General features: G+C 48.0%; 1 protein-coding gene across 1 annotated transcript; it reads left to right on the top strand.

Moving 5' to 3' along the window:
* The first annotated feature begins 7 nt into the window (after nucleotides 1–7).
* On the top strand, nucleotides 8–4,075 carry LOC104168298 (sodium/hydrogen exchanger 6-like). Its single transcript, XM_009708853.1, has 5 exons — nucleotides 8–78; nucleotides 259–289; nucleotides 1,535–1,614; nucleotides 2,260–2,365; nucleotides 3,616–4,075. Exons 1-5 carry the CDS (start codon nucleotides 56–58, stop codon nucleotides 3,889–3,891), a joined length of 516 nt encoding a protein of 171 aa, XP_009707155.1. The 5' UTR covers nucleotides 8–55; the 3' UTR covers nucleotides 3,892–4,075.
* The last annotated feature ends 13,624 nt before the right edge of the window (nucleotides 4,076–17,699 follow it).

Here is a 17,699-nt window from a genome sequence, read left to right as displayed (position 1 = left end):
GACGCTCCTCATCGTCTTCTTTACAGTGTGGGTTTTTGGTGGGGGCACCACGGCCATGCTGTCCTGCCTGAACATCCGGTGAGTGTGGCGTGCGTGGGGCTTTCCTGGCGCAGCACATCCTCTCCCTCGTCCCGCTCTTACGTTAAGGTGCTCAGTTTTAAGAGACAAGAGGAAGATTGCATCCTTCCCCCCAGGACCGCAGCGTGTACTGGCGTGGCAATGCTTGTTGTAACCTTGTGCTTATTTTTCCCTCCGCAGAGTCGGTGTGGATGCAGATCAGGAGAATGTGGTGAGTGCGGCGCTGCTGGGCAGGCTCTGTAGAGGAATTTGTGCCGCATTTATTGGTGCAGGGGTTACATGGAGACCCTCTGAATGCCCGTCTGTGCTCTGGTCCCTTCCAGCTGTAGGAGAGCTGTTAGCTCCTCTGGTGAAAGAGTTTGCAGTCAGTGGGAGTCATGGCTTTTCTATGCTCTCTGTGGTTATAATGAGGCTTGCTTTTATTCAGTTGGAAAGAAGGGCATAGAAGGAACACTGGACTGTTAGTCAGTCCACATTACTGCTGCAATAGATTCGGTCTCTCCCTTGCTGGGTCTGAAATAAGTATCAAAATGTGCATGACACGGAGGCTTTCTACTCATCCCAGCATCCAGGGCAGTACAGAAATGCCATTTACTGACTCATTTTATGTAGCATCTTCTGTCCCACTTCTGCCCATAGGTACCCTCAACCTCTCTTTTGCCCCCATGTTTCCTGTGGGTATTTATGTGGCAGCCCAGGAACCACTGACCGTGCTGAGATAAATGCTGGAGCCCTACATTGTCGGGATTTTTCCTGCTTGGTAGCCCCGAGCTGTCTTGCTCGTGCATCTGCAGCTGGATTGTGCTGTGGCTGTGGCTCTACTTGATTTCAGTATGGGTTCTGCACCTTGGAGGTTCATTTTATTCAGAGCCATTTATTGGGCTGTTCACCTCCTGGAGAGAAAGCATCAAATGCTAAAGGCAGCCCACAGCCATAAATCTGAAAGCCCAATTTCTATGAAATATGTAATTGAATTCATAGTCCCCTCCAAACAGTTTTATATTTTTTTCTCCAACTAAAAGGAAGCCAGGAGTCCCCTAACACATGATTATTTGCATACAAAAATCTCAGGCGAGATTTGATGGAGGTTGGACCTGTCAGTTACTATTAAATGTGATGTCTGGATGCAGCTTCTGGCTCTGAGATACTTAAAACCTTGGGGCCAGAAACTGGAAGGCTCTAGCAGAAAAATGTTCCCTCTGTGCTTTGATACCACCTCCCTGAGGCTGTTGTACGTGGCTAAATGCAGAGTGTGGTGCTGGAAGCGCCTTCAGCCTGTCGTGTGAATGCCCTTATGCTTGCTGCAACCCAAGGGTTTCTTTTGAAGAGGCAGTGGGCAGGTGTGTGCCTTCTTACGTACCCCTGGGGCTAATGCGGTGCCCCGTGGGGGCTCCTGCCCCTGATCCAGGTTGTGGCACGTTGCCCTGCCGCTGTTTAATGTTTTGCTCTTCTGCAGGGTGTCCCGGAGAGCGAGAGGAGGAGTACGAAGGCAGAAAGTGCCTGGCTTTTCCGTATGTGGTACAACTTCGATCACAAGTATCCTTGAATGGCGGTCGGTGCGTGCCGTGTCAAATCCCGTCTGCCTGAGCAACTTGGTTGACTTGGAGCATGACTCGCTCACGGCTTAGCAGAGGAGCCAGCGTTCATTTTCCTGTTAAGCTGCTGGTTTTTGATTTGCACCTCCTCGTGTCTGTGGCTGTGAGAAATGACCATTTCCACCCAACGTCAGTGTGAATGTAGCGGTAGCTCAGTTCAAAGCTGGGCTTTTCAAGGCTGGAAGCCCACGGGGGCCCTTGATCCCAGTGGCAGGTGGGCAGGAAGGGCACGGGGTCTTCTCATTTGTAGCCCTCTTGCTACATCTGTGCCCCTCCTCCCTTTCAAATGCTTTGCTGTGAATTAGTGGAGGAGCGATTTGCCAGACTGAGAGGCACAAGATGATGGGACAAGTGATGCTGCTAAGCCTTTTTTTACCAGGACTGTGTCCTGGTCCACTCATGTCCCACTATGTTTGGTTGCATTCATGTTGCTCATCCCTAAAATTTTTGTGCTTCTAGGGACTTGTGTTTCTTTCCTTCCCGTGGTTTCCTTGAGACACCAAGTCCCTCACTGCTGCTTCTGCATCCCACCCCTTGACTCACCGACATTGCCCTATCCCTCTTTCTTCCTTAACGCTCTCTGTAGCTATCTAAAGCCTTTGCTGACGCATAGCGGTCCTCCTCTGACGACCACGCTCCCAGGGTGCTGTGGGCCTATTGCCCGGTGCCTGACAAGTCCGCAGGCATACGAGGTGAGTCCATCAGTGTCTTTTCTGTCATGGTGTTGGTGATGCTTGACACATTTACGTTTCTGTGTAGCTTTTGGATACTGCTCTGCAGGTTTGAGCCGGGAGCCTGGAGGGAGATCAGATACTGGGGCTTATGGATGAGCTAATTCCCATGAGCATTTTGCTTTTCCAGCTGACTGTTTGGTCATGAAGGGATTCGTGGTGTGTTCATGGTGTTTCCTCAGTGACTGGCTCAATGAAGCTGTCATGGCTGTCCTTCCCCAGGCCCAGCTGGGAGGACACACAATTTCCCTGTCCCCTGCTTTCTTCCAGCCTTGTAGCTGAGCTGTTCCTGCAGCTCCTTCAGCTGCATCACTTGCAACCGAAGAGGTTGCCAGCATCTGATTTGGGACTGATTTTCTCCTGAAATAGTAAAGAACCCTTGTTTGAGCAGCCCAGAGGGGCAGGGAGGTGACACACACCTTTGGAAAACCTGTAGGCAGGGACCTCTTCCACCATCGCTGCAGAGGCTGTGTGCACCCACGCTCTTTCAGGAGCTGGATTTGCTGGTCGGGCTTGGCCTCCCATGGCTCTGTGGGTGGCTGGTGCTGGCACGGCTCTTTGGCAGGGCCTCGGCACTCGGGGCATTGCCATGCCCAGGAGCCCCTTGCAGCGGCAGCTCTCTAAGGCAGGAGTTCTCCAGGGACCTCTTCCACCATCGCTGCAGAGGCTGTGTGCACCCACGCTCTTTCAGGAGCTGGATTTGCTGGTCGGGCTTGGCCTCCCATGGCTCTGTGGGTGGCTGGTGCTGGCACGGCTCTTTGGCAGGGCCTCGGCACTCGGGGCATTGCCATGCCCAGGAGCCCCTTGCAGCGGCAGCTCTCTAAGGCAGGAGTTCTCTTACCCTCCCCGCGAAGTATCAGCATCAAGTTACACAAAACAGAGATGGCTCTGATGGGTCAGCAATGTGATTCCTATGGTCATGGATGTTTTAGTCCTGTCAAAGCCACTCAAAACTGCGCTCCCCATGTATCTGGCTGTGGCGTCACAAGGAATTGCCAAAGAGAGCTCTTTTAGGCAGTCTGCAGAGAAGTTGGTGCATTGTGTGAGTCTTGTGGGCTCAGAGATGTATGTGTGGCACATCTGGTTATGGTCACGGTGCAGGAGATTCTGTGATTTGATGCCTTTATCTGCTCATTGACCGCCACCGTGCGATTGCAAACATAGCTATTCAGGAGGAGTTAAGCAGTGCTTTCCTCCTGTTTGTTGCCCAGAACCAAGAGCAGCTGAAGGACGATGACTCTGACCTCATTTTGAACGATGGGGACATCAGTCTGACCTACGGGGATTCCACTGTCAACACCGACTCTGTCACATCCAGTGGCACATCGCGACGGTTCGTGGGAAACAGCTCTGAAGACGCGCTCGATCGGGAGCTTGCTTTTGGGGACCATGAACTCGTAATCCGAGGAACGCGCCTGGTCCTTCCCATGGACGATTCGGAGCCACCGTCAAACATCCTGGATAATGCAAGACATGGTCCAGCATAAGGTTGCTTGGTTTAATTGACAGTAATGTTTGCATATATGATCAAGAAATATGTACTACCCAAAGTCTAATGCATGTCTCAAAATGTCTAAGCTGTATAAATATTATTTATATGGTGTCAGAAGAATATAAATATTCTCTGCCAAGCACTTGTAAAGAACAAGCTGCAAATTTAAGTTAAAAACTGTGTTGACTGCACTGTGTAGGGTGGAACTGTTTTAGCGTAAGAGTATTTTGCACACAGTGAGCTTCTTTAATGTGTGATTTGACAAAGGATTTAGTTCCCAGAGTAGTAAGTAAAGGAGCTGACTCCCTGTTCATCCTTTGAGCCTGGGAGAGGAGGGTGGGGAGGTGCTGGTGAGCAGTGGACATCGCTTTCGATTCAGATGAGGACTGGGTTTTCTATTTTATTTTTTTTTTTGGTCTCTGATCTTTGGATAGTGACGTTTGAAATCCCAGCAAAAAATCTGCCCACAGACCTTCTAGCTGGGCCGCAGCCAGTGATAAACTCATTCGCTTTGTGGGAACCTGAGCTGGGACCTGGAGACTTTCTGCTTTTTAGTGACCCTCTGCCCAAGCCCTGCTTTAGCGAGCCAACGGCAGGCACTGGCCAAAGCTGATAGCAAGGACTGTGGGTGTCTGGCTGCTCAGATGGGAGCAGGAGGGAGGGGTGGTTTGTGTCTGTAGTCATGTTTAGGAGAAGGAGATGATCCCACAGAAACTCCACCAGGCATGCACAGATCTTAGGGCTGAGTCCACCTTTCGGTTGTGGCTCAAGCAGCTTTCTAAAACCAGCCATCAAATCCTCAACTGGCAACTAAATTTCACGTTTGGGAAGCGACTGTGTCTTTGTGCGAGTGAATCTCCTCCTGCAGTCACAGACGTAGCTAAGGTGTGCAGAACTACCGCAGTTGCACTTGGGGCCATGGAGCCCGGCCAACCTCGAACACAAGCTTTACGGCTACAGATGACACAGTACCTCTGGACCTCTCCAGAGGTATAGAGCATTTAGGTGGTACCGAAGGGGAGTTGTCCGTCCGTCCTCCTGTATAGTCAAAAATCATTGCACTTTGTTTAATAACTCTTTAGCATGCTGTGTGTCTGTAATCGCCACCTGATCTCTCTCTTGTCTCTTACCATTTAATGAGAAATGTTTGCGAGTTTACTTTTTCTTTGTTTTGTTTTGTTTTTTTTAAATTTTAATTTTAATTTTCCAAGGAAGAGCACAGAACAATTTGTGATTTCACACTAGTGTTAAAGGATTTACTCTGTAGTTACGGGAATAGCTAAAGGTGCACTGAAATTGTTAACCCTGACATTCTTTTTCTCCTGAAAAGGGGGAATCACAGAATACTGTATGTAATTTTATTGTCTATTTTAGCTGAAGTTTTGCTATACAAACCTTTCAGGGTTACCGGTGCACTACAGGCCTGTTCTGGAGTTAACCCTCTCCAGAGGGCTTAAACAGAGGTGTTTAAAAAGAGAATATATGAAAAAGAGCCGGGTGAGTGTGAGCACTCACAGCTCCCATTAGCTTTCCTTGGAACAAACACTGCATCTCTCAGGATCCGACCCTGAGACCTCAGAGCAGTGTCCCCACGCCTGTTTTCCCCAGCACCACCTGAGAGGTGGAGGAGACAGGAAATACTGAAATTTGGAGCGTATATGTATAGTTGAGAAAATAAATTTACACTTTTTTTTTTTCATTTTCTCAGGTCTAAGTAACATTGCCTTAAATTTATGGATGTGAAACTAATTATTTTGGCAGTTTATCCCCAAGAAAATGCTTTCTTTTTCCTTCTGAACAAAAAGTGTTGCCATAGGACTCCTCTAGAAGGGGAGTAATGCTCTGTTTATATTTAGATAGGGCATCTTGCACCGGTAAATGGCAGTCTTGCTGTTAACATAGCTGTTGGATTAGCGCTAGCTTCTTTGTTTCCTGCTATGCAGGAATTCCATAAAGTGTGCATTTTATATGATGTCTGTAACTTAACTTCACGTGTTTAAAAAACAAAAAAGGAAAAAAAAAAGTAGGTACCTGTTGACTTTAGGTTTACTGCATCACTTCTACATCCCGTTTTTTGTTTGTTTTGCCTTTTTGAAGAGGTATGATAAATAACTACCTCTTGTTTTTTCCTGTATAATCTGACTATGAATTCAATTTACAAAGCTGGCATCGGTGCAGCCGGAGGTGCAGAATGGTTTTGCTCCCCCTGAAAGCCGTGGTCCCATCGGCAGGGCCCGTGCACTGGCACAGCGTAAGGGCAGCGCAGGGTTCCTTCCCAGGCAATCCCCAGCTGACATGAAAATTTGCAGCCAAACGCTGCAAGATGGCCACAGCATAATGTTTTACTGTAAGCCTTGGTAGCATTCCTCTCTTTCTCTGACCCTTCAACTTCAATAATTTATCCACTCTTTTTAAGCTTGCCAACACATTACCATAAGCCTCAACTTTTGACACCAGTGACTATTCAGTTAGTACATTAAGGAAAAAAAAAAGTTAACAAATTGTAATTTTATGGGTTACCTGTGAACTCTTATGATCCATGCATAATATAACCAGGACTGTTTTGAGTAGTCACCAGTCATGGTGAATGAATGAATCTAAGCTGAAATTCAGGAGTGATTTAATAAATGACTCTGATTTATCCTCAGCTGATTATTTTCTTTGTCCTGCTGCAGCAGAGAATACATGAGTGCCTGGTTTTCAGATGCAGAGCCCTGATGGCTTGTGTGCTGCAGATGAAGTTAAGGGTACCTTGGAGAATCAGGCCCCAAGACCTTTTGCCAAATAGGTAAGACAGCCAGCCCCAAGGAGGCAGTTTACAGCTCCCACGAAGATTTGGAGAAGGTGCCCTTCTTCTGTAAATTGAATTTCCATGGTTTTTGTACATGAAAAAGCATTGTAGGTAAAGTTATGATTTGTACTGGTACTGTCAATTTGTGTGGTAATGGCATTAACTCCGTAGTTGTGGTGTTTGTGCAGCTGATCTGTGATAGCTGATGATCACTATTGGACCTTCTGTTTACACTGACTAAATCCTTTACTGTTGCATTGTACTGTGAAAGAAGGATTATGGGCCTATAAAAGATTTTTTTTTGTTTGTTTTTTCCTGGAATTGTGTGTACCGTTTCATTAATTCACACGGAAATAAATCTGTAGCAAAGTGATGATGTGCCACTTGACCTTCTCAGACCAGTTTGTTCATGGTCTTTGGCCAATGGGTAAGGCAGCAACCACGGATGCAGATGCTGAACCCCCTGGGATGGAGGGCAGCCGGGCTGGGGTGCACACTCCTGCCTTCACCTCAGCTCTTGAGACACAGCCCAGCCCTGGGGCCATCTTCGCTTGCAGGAACAGGCACTGGGGAGCAGAGAGATGCTGATGTCTGCTAAAAGTCACTGCAGCTCCTAGGCTGCTCCACGAGCAGCAAAACCCAGCTGGGGTAGCACTGCTCGCTTGCACGTGTCCTGGGGCAGTGGGTGGACCTGCGTGAGAGGCATCGCTACCAGGCATTTGCAAAATCAAGGCTCCTGAGCTTTCGTGGGCTTTTATGTCCCGTGTTTTGGTTGAATTTGCAGTTGGGCTTGTGGCAGGTGATTCTGCCCTCCGTCTCCTGTCTGTACTATTCTTTTGGTGCTATGTGCTGTTGGAGTGGCTGAAGAGGTTAGTTCAAGTGCTTTACAGTCCTTCAATATAGAGGGCACCTCAGAAACTTCAGCAATCTGGTTTTGAGGGCTTTGATTCACAAAGGACAACCTTCATCTTTTGAATGGTATAAAAAGACATTGTTTGTAGCCCTGTGTCACTGCAGGAGGATAGCCCCTGAGACCTAGTTAAACACACTTATCTCCCACCCATAGCTGCGAAGAGCCGAGGGGCTGTCTGTTCTGCTTTCCAAAGGGACTGTGGTCCTCGCGTGGGGTGACGAGTCCTGAGCGCTCATGCTGGGCTTTGCCAAAGCCTTGATGGCAGCTCGCGAAAGTACCGTGAGTCTGCGAGAGAGAAGGGCTTGTCCAGCGTCATGCTGGCCATGGGTGGCCTGTGCTACTGGATGTCACAGGAGCGAGACAGGAGACAACGGTGTTTATGTTCTTACTATGGAATGATGCTAATTCCACCGTGCACTCTCACACCTCAAAATCCTGACAATCAGAATAAACACCGCTAATCCCCCTGTGTGCATACCATCCAGTCCAGGCTTGGGGTGTACTCAGGCACGTAACTCAAAAAACCAAAGACGTAGTTTAGCAATTGAATTAATGCCTTCTGGCAGCTCTTCACTCTTGCAAACCCTCAAAAGAAGTGCAGCACATCCCTTACAAATGAATTGTTTTGTTGAAATAAGGTGTGATTCAGGCCCTTGGGCTCACCATCGGTGAGCGCTATCTCCAGTGTCCAAAATGTAGCTGGGACCAGCCGGTGTACATCCACCCTCCCCAGCGCAGGCGGCTGCAGGCAGGCATCCTCTGGGACGGGCTCGCTGTGCCGTGAACTGGCACATCGTTTCAGCCATGCAAAAAGATTTTGGATAGGTGCTGTTCAGAGGCGCTGGAAGAAGGGACAGGGCAGATCCCTGCGTAGTCTGGGAAGGGGGACTTGCGCCGCAGGTAGATGCGTAGAGCCACCACTTGCTGAATAGTTCCCATTTCATTAGTTCAGTTCAATTTGAGCTGATGAGGGACAGCTTTCAGTCAACCTATCGTACCACCTGGCCATGTTCATGTGGGCATCAGTAAAGCACTGGGAAATGTGCCAACACCAGGTATCTACAGCCTCAGAAAAATCACAGGGCTGTTTTTAGAGCAAACCTGTATCTCATGCCCAAGGCACAGACAGTACTGCGCACTTGGCTCTCCGTCTCCATTCTCATGCCCAAGGCACAGACAGTACTGCGTGCTTGGCTCTCCGTCTCCACGTCATGCTGGGGAAGCATTTATGTGAGGTAAAATTAAAAAAAAAAAGCAAGCTTTTGATTCTTCTTCCTTATCTCATCGTGGTCTGCAAGGAGCTCTCGTCCTTGCTGGGTCCTCTAGATGGCAATATTGGAAAGGACAGTAACTGTCCACCATCACCGCCATGTCCAGGCAGCGCAGAGGCCGCCAGCCCACCCCTGCTCCAGACATCCTCGCCATCCCCTGCCACGTTCACCATGCCTTAGGCACCATCCAGCTCGAGTCTTTATCTGCAGAAAGGAGAAAAGACCCCGTTGTGACATCGACTGCTCTTACACCCTGAGCCCCTTTGCAGAAGCCACCACTTTCTCAAACACCCAGGAGTCTGGGCGCAGTTGAGGTGACCTTGTGCTCGGAGACTGTACATCTACCCTGCACCTTGTTTTGCCCTTTAAGACCAACTGCTTGTTGGCATTTTTTTTAACCTGTTAGGCCTTTAGAATCAGGAGTTTAAGGCTAGTGGTCACAAGCCGGTTGCAGGATCAGTTTTAGACCCTCAGAGATGAGTTGCAGCCCTTGCTGGAGCTGCTGACAAGTCTCAGAGCTGGTTCACACCCCACACACAGCATCAAGCCTGCAAGGGCACCTTCCTCCATGGTGCTTCTCCTTCCAAGCTCCCCAGCTCTCACAGGTAGGGCATCACCTGGGCTTTAAGCCATTCCCAGCACTAGAAGTTGCTATTATCTGCAGCCAATTTGTGGTCACAATGGCTGTTTGCACTGTTGCAAGAGGGCTTTTCTCTCCGCTTGGCTCCTGCTGGTCACAGCCCCAAAACAGTGTTTGTCACCAGATGTGGGGAGTATTCTGGAGGAAATTATCCTGGTGAGATTAAGAGAGGAGGTTGGGGTGGAAGTGCCTCTGGGATGCTAATGGGCCCAAATACATTCTTATGATACTAAATTGCAAAAAATCTTTTGGCCACATGTGTCTGTGATTGATTGGAGAATAATTGGAAGGTGAGGTAAGTAAAAGGGAAATGAAGAAATGGTGTCCTTGCTGACAATCATAACAAAAATCTGCCAAGCTGATGAGAGAACCCAGAGGCCATGGGAGTATTTGTGTACTCGCTGTGTTCAGTGCAAACGTAGCAACACTGCCCAGTGCAAACACCATGTGTGCCCGCTGCCTTCCATCTCCTCTGCTCTCTGCTGAGCTGGGAGCGCTGTGGGTGTCACTTAATGTTTCTACAGCTCACCTGGTGCCTTCAACCATGTTAACATCAGAAGCTGCTTTGCACCTTGCTGGCAGGAGCAGCACTGGGGACAGTCTGGCTCCCAGTACCCTCATCTCTCTTCCATAGCTAAAAGGAGAGCAGCACAGCAATGCAGTGGGTCTGATGTCCCTGAAGGCTTCTGGCCCTCAGACAAGCCTGGTAAGAAGCAAGGCAAAGTCTTGGTGGGCTGGCCCCTGCAGAGGTGAGATGTCAGGGATGAGGCTGTGAGTGGAGAGTCCAAAGCCAGGGAAAGCAGAATTTCAGCCTGTCACCACTCGATGTTGCAGGATGGTACCAAAGGTGTGCAAAGGTCTGCTCTCAGAATGGAGTTTGGGAACCAGGCACTCTGGAGCATATTACTGAGACATGCAGCCCTTGCACAGCTCATCTTGGTGCTTTTCCTTACTCCAGCCCTTGCAGTCAATACTGGGCACTTGGAGCCTGAGTCAGAGGCTACAAGATCCCTTAGTGACTGCAGGAGACTCTGCAAGGTTCAGGACTCTGGGGTAGCAGGGCCTTGAATGTGTTGTACAATATTTAGACATGCGTATATACAAAAGGACTCGGTCTTTATTAATTGGCCTTTCATAGGAAATTCCACCAGCTGTCCTCTTCCGAGAGGTGCCAGCGATGCTCCAGCCCCAGGGAGTCCATATATGGTTGCAATCTCCTAACCCTGCGTGTTTCGCAGAATAGTGTGGTCATAGCTACTTTTAAGGACATGTGTGAACATTGCTCCCTTTCCTGTATGCATAAGCTCCCAGGAATGCGGACAAAGATAAAAAGTGTATAAATTAAAGCTGTCAGCTTTATGCAGTGTGTCAGCTCTTCTACCTGCAGCAGCAAGGTTAGTTATTCTAGCCTTCCCCCACAGGCACTGTGCTGAGCTGGGAAGGCACCATGGTGCTAAAGGTGCTTTGTGAATAGGAAAATACCAACCGGCTGAACATCAAAGCATTTCGCAATGTAAATGTGCCTAGGCTGAGACAGCAGCAGAAATATTTTCCCTTGCCCTTCCTCCTCCTATAAGCCCATGCTAAACTACAGCCAAGAGCTGCAGGTACCTGGCAGCTACCCCTGAACCCTTTTTGGCTGTGAGAGACTTCTGTAGCTTGAATTCTGTCTGATTCTTCTGCTAGGGACATCTTCCTCCTTCTCCTCCTCCCTCTGCGGCCCCGTGTCCACAGCCCATGGCTAGCTCCTGCTCTGTTCGTTCTCCAAACGCAGCAAGAGGAGCTATTGTCCCCTTCAGTGTCGGTAGCAGTAAACTTCCTGCAACCCACTGACCTCCTCCTCTCCCCCATGCTAGCTGCAGCTTCTTTGCCTGATTTAGCATGGGCTAATCACAGAAAATCAGTGGGGAGGTCACAGTAGGCATGTTCTGCACCTGCATCCCATCTACAGCCTCTCCCTTGCCCCTCCTGTGGCACTGGCCTGCACCAAAATGCACCTTTTCTGCTTAGTAGCTCCAAGGGCATAACCTTAGAGAAAGCTAAGGGCAGTATGTCTCCCACATCCCCACAGCATCCTGATTCTCTGCAGCACCTTGGAGTATCTCCTCTGCACCCTTTGATGATGGATGGCTAAACCTGCTCTTCTGTGATATGGCTTGCTCCTAAAATTCCCAGAGGTACAAGAGGAAAGAGAACAGCAGATAGAGCATTGCTCGCTTTTCCCTTTTCCCAGGCTGTTAATGTTAATCACTGGTGCTTTTGGATATGTTGTGTGAATTCTCCCAGCCTCTGAAGCTTTTGAGATCTGTAAGAAGAGAGAATTGGAAATGCCTTTGGATCTCAGTGACAGATGGTGAGATTCAATACAAACTTCTTCCCTTCTCCAGATACTCTGCTGTATTTTTTAGCTTTGGAATAGACACGAACATCCTAAAGCTGTTCAGCTAAATTAGGTCTGGCTGAGTGGTCTGGGGTCACTATTTGCATTGGTGTCCATTTTTCAAAGTACAAAAATCAAGGATTCCTCTGATGAGGCAGGTCAAGTGATACAATGCTGCAAATGCACAAGGTATGTCCTGATTATGTTTTCCACCCTGGGACTTCACAGCTGTGTCCGCTGCTCACATGAGAATGTCCAAATTCTTACAAAAGGCAAATGAATTTCCCTCATGACTTCGTTTCTGCTCTGCATGGGCTGGTTGACCAGCTGGAGCTTTGTTGCTGAGATATTTGTTGTCAATAAAATGCCTTAGCTCCGGGTCAGATGCCTTAAAGGGCTGAATGCTATTGTCCCGCTAAAGAGAAGCCAGTGCTGTTTGGCACAGTTACATGCCTAAACTCAACTCCCGTTAGCGACTAGTTGCTTCAGCTGGAATCTGTCTGTGCTCCGATGACAGGGCTGATAATAGACTGATGGCACTCGTGACAAGGGTGTAGGGGTTGAGTAAAATATTCCCTGGAAAAAATGGATCATCCTGGCTTTACAGATATTTAATTTGAGATTCCATAGCCAGCACCGGGCCTTAGCAATGCTTGCAAGACTGAATTTCATTGCCCTAAGGAGGAAAGCCCAGCTGGGGGTCAGGCAGTCGTGCCCAGATGGCGTTGGAGCCGTTGTGTTTGCAGCAGCACAAAGCTGGCTGAGCTTCAAGGCTCCACTGATCTGGGGAGTGGAGGGCAAATCTAATGCTGCAGATGATACACCAAAATCAGAGCAGGATGCATTGGCACCTCGGGCTGGGAAGAGGAGCATCCGTTGGCTTCCCTGCGAGTGGATCTGACTCAGGACACTGAGACGGTGGGATTATTATCCAGCTGAAAGTCCTGGACCACCACAAGCAGGACAGTTAATACCTGGGCTTGTGTGGCTGGCCATGCTCCTGATGCAGCAGAATGAGTAAAGCCGAGGCGCAGCATGTAAATATTTATAGCCTAGTTACCAGGTTTCATGTTTGGCCGGTCCCCCTTGGCTCCTACCACTTGATGTTTGTGGCTCTGAGTTGCCAAGGACACTTGCAGGATTGCTTAAGGGGCAGAAACCTCTCTGAAGGGAGCCAGGGGCATTGCTGTGGCACTTCTCGAAGGCAGCGGGACCAGCCTGGCAGCACCCAGGGCACTGGTCGATTTGTTTCGGCAGCGAGAGCTGGTTCTGGCTGCGGGGCTGCATCACAGCAGCACCCACCCAGCACCTGCATCCCAGCCAGCAGCTCTGGGAAGGGTGACACGAGGCACTGATGAGCACCCAAAAGTCAGTCTAGCGGTGTTTTTCACTGACCAGCTCAGGTGTGCGTGAGGGAGGTGGGAAGTGAATGCCCAGCACCCAGAGCCCTTTTCCTCTTGGGGAACGGCTCTGTCACCCCTCGTCGTAGTGTGTTGCTCTTCTGAGAAAGGCTCCTTCATCAAAATCTAAACAGCCTCTGCATAACTCTCATGTTCTTTCTCAGATCCAGAGTCTCCAATGCCAAATATTTTTCCTCGCTGTTGGTTCAGTTTCTTCTTCCCTTCTCAAACCTCACTTGAGCTGGCAGAGGGGAAAAAAAAAATCACAATTTGTTTTTACTAAGGATATTTATTTCAGTTTGGAAGTGGCAGGAAGACACCTTCTCTATATCCATGCATATATCTGAGATCTTTCTCTTGGGTCTCTTTCAGCTTTGACTTCAAAACATCTTTATATCACTTTTCTTCAGCAGAATTCAGAAAAGAAATGAGCTCTCTAATTTTCGCATAAGAGATGATTCCCAGAAAACTTGGTTTAAACCAAAGAAAACACACCCATGCTCCCTTTGTGCCAGCTGAACTAAATCGGTTGGAAATCCCATCTGAACTGGAAGAAAAGCAGAAGTCCAGCACAGACAAATCTCCTTCATAGCTGGGTATCATGTCTGATATCTTTTGGTAGAGAAAGCTGCCTGACAGCTATTTACTGCAGCTCCTTCAGCACACTGAGCTCAGGAAATTGCATTCATAATTTCCATAGTGCCAAATGGTTTGTAATTTTCCCATGACTATTCCTTTTTTGTTGTTGTTGTTTGTGAAACAAAGCCTTTGAAAAGCATACACAGATTTACTTTTTGCCTAACTATGAAGCTAACACAAAGCATATATTTTATGGGGATACTTTTCACTTGATTTGTTTGACATGGGGAATAAAGAAACCCGACCTTATTTGTGACTAAGCCTTCCATAAATAGCCTTAAAATTTTAATACAATCTTTTTTAGCAAAGGGAAAATTGATCTTACAGACAAAGCAAAAATGCTTGTATAGCCAGTGCTGCCAGACACAAGGAACAAGCAGAAAAGGCAGAAAGGTGTGACCTGGCTTCTCTGTCTTATGAATCATCAGTGACCGCCTCAGTACTAGGTGTGATTCCCAACCCGTTTATATACAAGAAAAACACTTGATTCTGATTTAGCCAGAGGCACTTGGGTCTGGTGAGCTTGGCTGGAGTTCAGCTCCAGCCCCTGGCACAGATGATGTCTATGTCCTCAGACAAGTGGCTTCTTTCACCACTTTGCCCCTGGTGTAGCCACAGGCACCACGGGGGTAGTTTAGGTCAGTACCTTGGAGCACACCAAATTTAATCCTCTGCACAGCTTCAGCTGCCATCCACTGTCTTACTAAATAAGACTTTCACCGGCTTTAGTTGTGAGTCACACAAAATCACTGTGCAAAGAGTCAGCAGAACATTTATTAAGACTCCCCAGCTCGAGGCTTTGCATCCAGAGAGCGGTGGACACGCTGACAGCGGGCAGCGGAGGGGACCGGGCTGCGACTCTTGCGTTCCGTCTCATGTCTGAGCGGAGCAGACTCGAAGAAGCTGTGGCAGCAGAGGAGGTTTGTGTGAGTCCCTTGCAGTGATGCTGCGTCTCCAGCTCTGCTTTTTGAACCTGAATCTTCTCCACAGGGTGCTTTTATGTCTGAAAGCTTGTCCTCTTTCTACCTGTCTGTTGTCACAAAACCTGCATTTTAAACAGAAGCCAAGCCGCTCACATGTCTGTGATAATACAACTCCCTAGGAAACATGTGGGAAGCAAAAAGTGCTATTATGTCTTTTTGTACACACAAGAACCCAAGGCGCAGGGAAACAAGGTGAACCCCTCCAGCCTGGCGATGTAGACAGGGCAAAGGCAACTGCAAACTAGCTGAGCAAGGGGCTGCTGGCACTGAGCACAACTGCTCCTTTCTGGAGTGTAGCCAGCAGCCCTGGAGCCAGGCAGGTAATGCCTGAGGGACTGATGTTTTGTGACTCAGCCAAAGCCAAGCAAGAAGTTTGTACCAGGATGAGGAATTTAATTTCAGTCCCCTAGGCTGTAGGCAAACGCTGTAAATCCCAGCCCATGCTGTGCCTATCGCTTCTCACCTTCATTGCAATGATCTAATCCAGTTGTATGTGTTTCTTCATGGTCCTCAGCTTCCTAATTGATTTGATTTTAGCTGCAGACTCAAGCAAAATGAAATTTGTCACGCTTCAAAAACCTCCTCCGCTATTAAAACATTTATTTTACTTACATTAGCCTGTGGGTAACTTGAATAAATTTTTTTCTGAGACTAAAATCTAAAACTAAAATTAATAAAGGAGCCTAATTTCGGTTTGATGCCTGGAAGCCATCTTTTCAGATCTGGAACATGAAACTCCTGGTGAGCCTGACACCAAGGAACAAGACCGTTGTTAGGGTAATTATGTCTAGTAAGATAAAGATAAACATGTTTTAGGTGTCCATAGCACATACCATCACAAATCTCTTTGCTCTGCTAAAAGTAAAACCTTATATTATATTGCTATTGCTTTACCTCATTGCGATTAGAATCCTTTGTTTGTGAAATCTCTCTGGATATATATCCACCCAGTAATTGATAATTGATCAAGACCAAGCTGACCAAAAGATAAAGACCAAGAATCAAACCTTGTCTCAAATTTTATCTGTTTTGCCTATGCAATACTCAAATATTTGATGGATTTCAGTTATTGTTGAATAGTTGGCCAAGGTATTTGCTGGAAGGGCCAAAGTCTGGAAACACTTAAGCAAATTGTGACGCAGCAGTTGTTGAAGTCAATGGAAACTTACTTGACTTCAGCAGATGGTGGCTGAAAAATTTTAGTCACAGCAGCAGTTCTGCAGGAGCGAAGTTCTTAGTTTGCCCAGGCTATTCCCCATGCTTCAGTTTGTGGGCTCTGCTCAGGATTAAACAGAGTTTAAACAAACCATGAGACCAGACAAGGCTGGTGTGTGGGGATGGAGAGGCAGCGGTGTGCACACTCGCAGAGCTACCATGTCCCATGGGTGTGTGCCCAGGTGGACTGATGCCCGTGGCCACAAGCTGCCTGCTGCTCCCCCATCCCTGCCTGTGATTCAGCAGGCAGCAGAAACGACACCGGGACCCAGCACATGAATGTGGACAGCAATGCTGAGGTTCAAACGACTGTGGAGCAGAAAACCTCAAGCCTGACCCTTGGCAGAAAACCTGGCATGTTTGAATAGCCCCCTGCAGGCTGCAGATAAATAGCTGCGATGGCTGCCAACATTCCTTGAAAACTTACATAGTTGCTGGAAAGACAGTTAGAAACCTTCATTTCTGTTGCCTTTTCAAAATGTAGCCTTGCTGGGGCAGGAGAGTCAACAGATGGGTCCATTTTTTCAGGGCCCTGGTACATCATCTTTTATAAACAGGAGTCACCTTTGTAATTTTCCATTCACAGAAGGAGCAACTTGTACTGGGAGAGGCATTTTGGCCTCTGCCAAAGGACGCCAAGCGGGCTGACACGGCTGCTCCTCTTAATCTGATAGCTGAGCCATCCCTGCAGTTGCTTTTTAAAGGTGGGAACAATCTCTAGCTAGATCCTCTCTCAGTGTGCAGGTTCTGGTGTCACTCAGGAAAATCTGACTCGTGGTGATGCCTCGAATAACGCAGTCACTGTAATTACTCTCAGGCTTATTTGATAGTGGTCTTTCAGCAGGTGATTGTCCAGTTCTTGAAAAATCTCTTTTGATCTCTTGATCCAGCTTTGCTGATGGCATTGTAGGGCTATGCTACAGACATTTTTACACTAAATGGTGGAAGGCTGTGTAGTTTTATGCATGTCACCCAATACAACCACAATCCTTTATTTGTGTCTTGCTGTTTTGCCCACTAAATTCAGGAAAACTTCCTATTTTGTCCTTTGCTGGTTTGCACAACCACTGACGAAGATGAATCCATTGATGCCCCTCAGCAGCAATTTAACCCCTCGCTTCCATGCATGTATATGATTTCCAAACCATACTGACGGGAAGAATTACAGCGGATACAAAGACAAAGAGCTGACTGATGCTTGTTTTTTGCAGAGACGCACTTGGTAGCCTGGCTGCTCCCTGCTGAGGATCACAGTACTCCGGCGATACGTGGCCGACAGGTCGCGACGCTCTCGTTTGCATCAACTTAGAAAGCAGCACATTATGTGTTTAAACTCCATGGAAAAAGGGTTTGCATCACTGATGTTTTAACCACACCGTTATAAAACCTCTCACAACCCCACCCTTACTTACTCCCTGAGAGAAATGACTCTGAAATGTTTCAGCTTTTCCATTACTTCGCCTGCCTGGAGACTTTTTGCTAATGGGCTGCGGGGTTGCAGGTGAGCCCCAGCTGCCTGCAGGGCGGGGGTTCATTTGGCCACAAGTGATCCCCCATGGCAACAAAATGGT

Source organism: Cariama cristata, unplaced genomic scaffold, assembly GCF_000690535.1.
Source record: "Cariama cristata isolate BGI_N322 unplaced genomic scaffold, ASM69053v1 scaffold5181, whole genome shotgun sequence".
Lineage (NCBI taxonomy): Eukaryota > Metazoa > Chordata > Aves > Cariamiformes > Cariamidae > Cariama > Cariama cristata.
The sequence above is the reverse complement of the archived record's forward strand: the minus strand, read 5'-3'. Positions and strand labels throughout refer to the sequence as shown.

Bases quoted from the DNA above. Each gene is read 5' to 3' on its own strand.
- LOC104168298 (XM_009708853.1), top strand. From the start codon at position 56: ATGCTGTCCTGCCTGAACATCCG. The intron at 290-1,534 runs GTGAGTGCGGCG...GCTCTTCTGCAG, and splicing joins ATGCAGATCAGGAGAATGTG to GGTGTCCCGGAGAGCGAGAG. The intron at 1,615-2,259 runs GTATCCTTGAAT...CGCTCTCTGTAG, and splicing joins TGGTACAACTTCGATCACAA to CTATCTAAAGCCTTTGCTGA.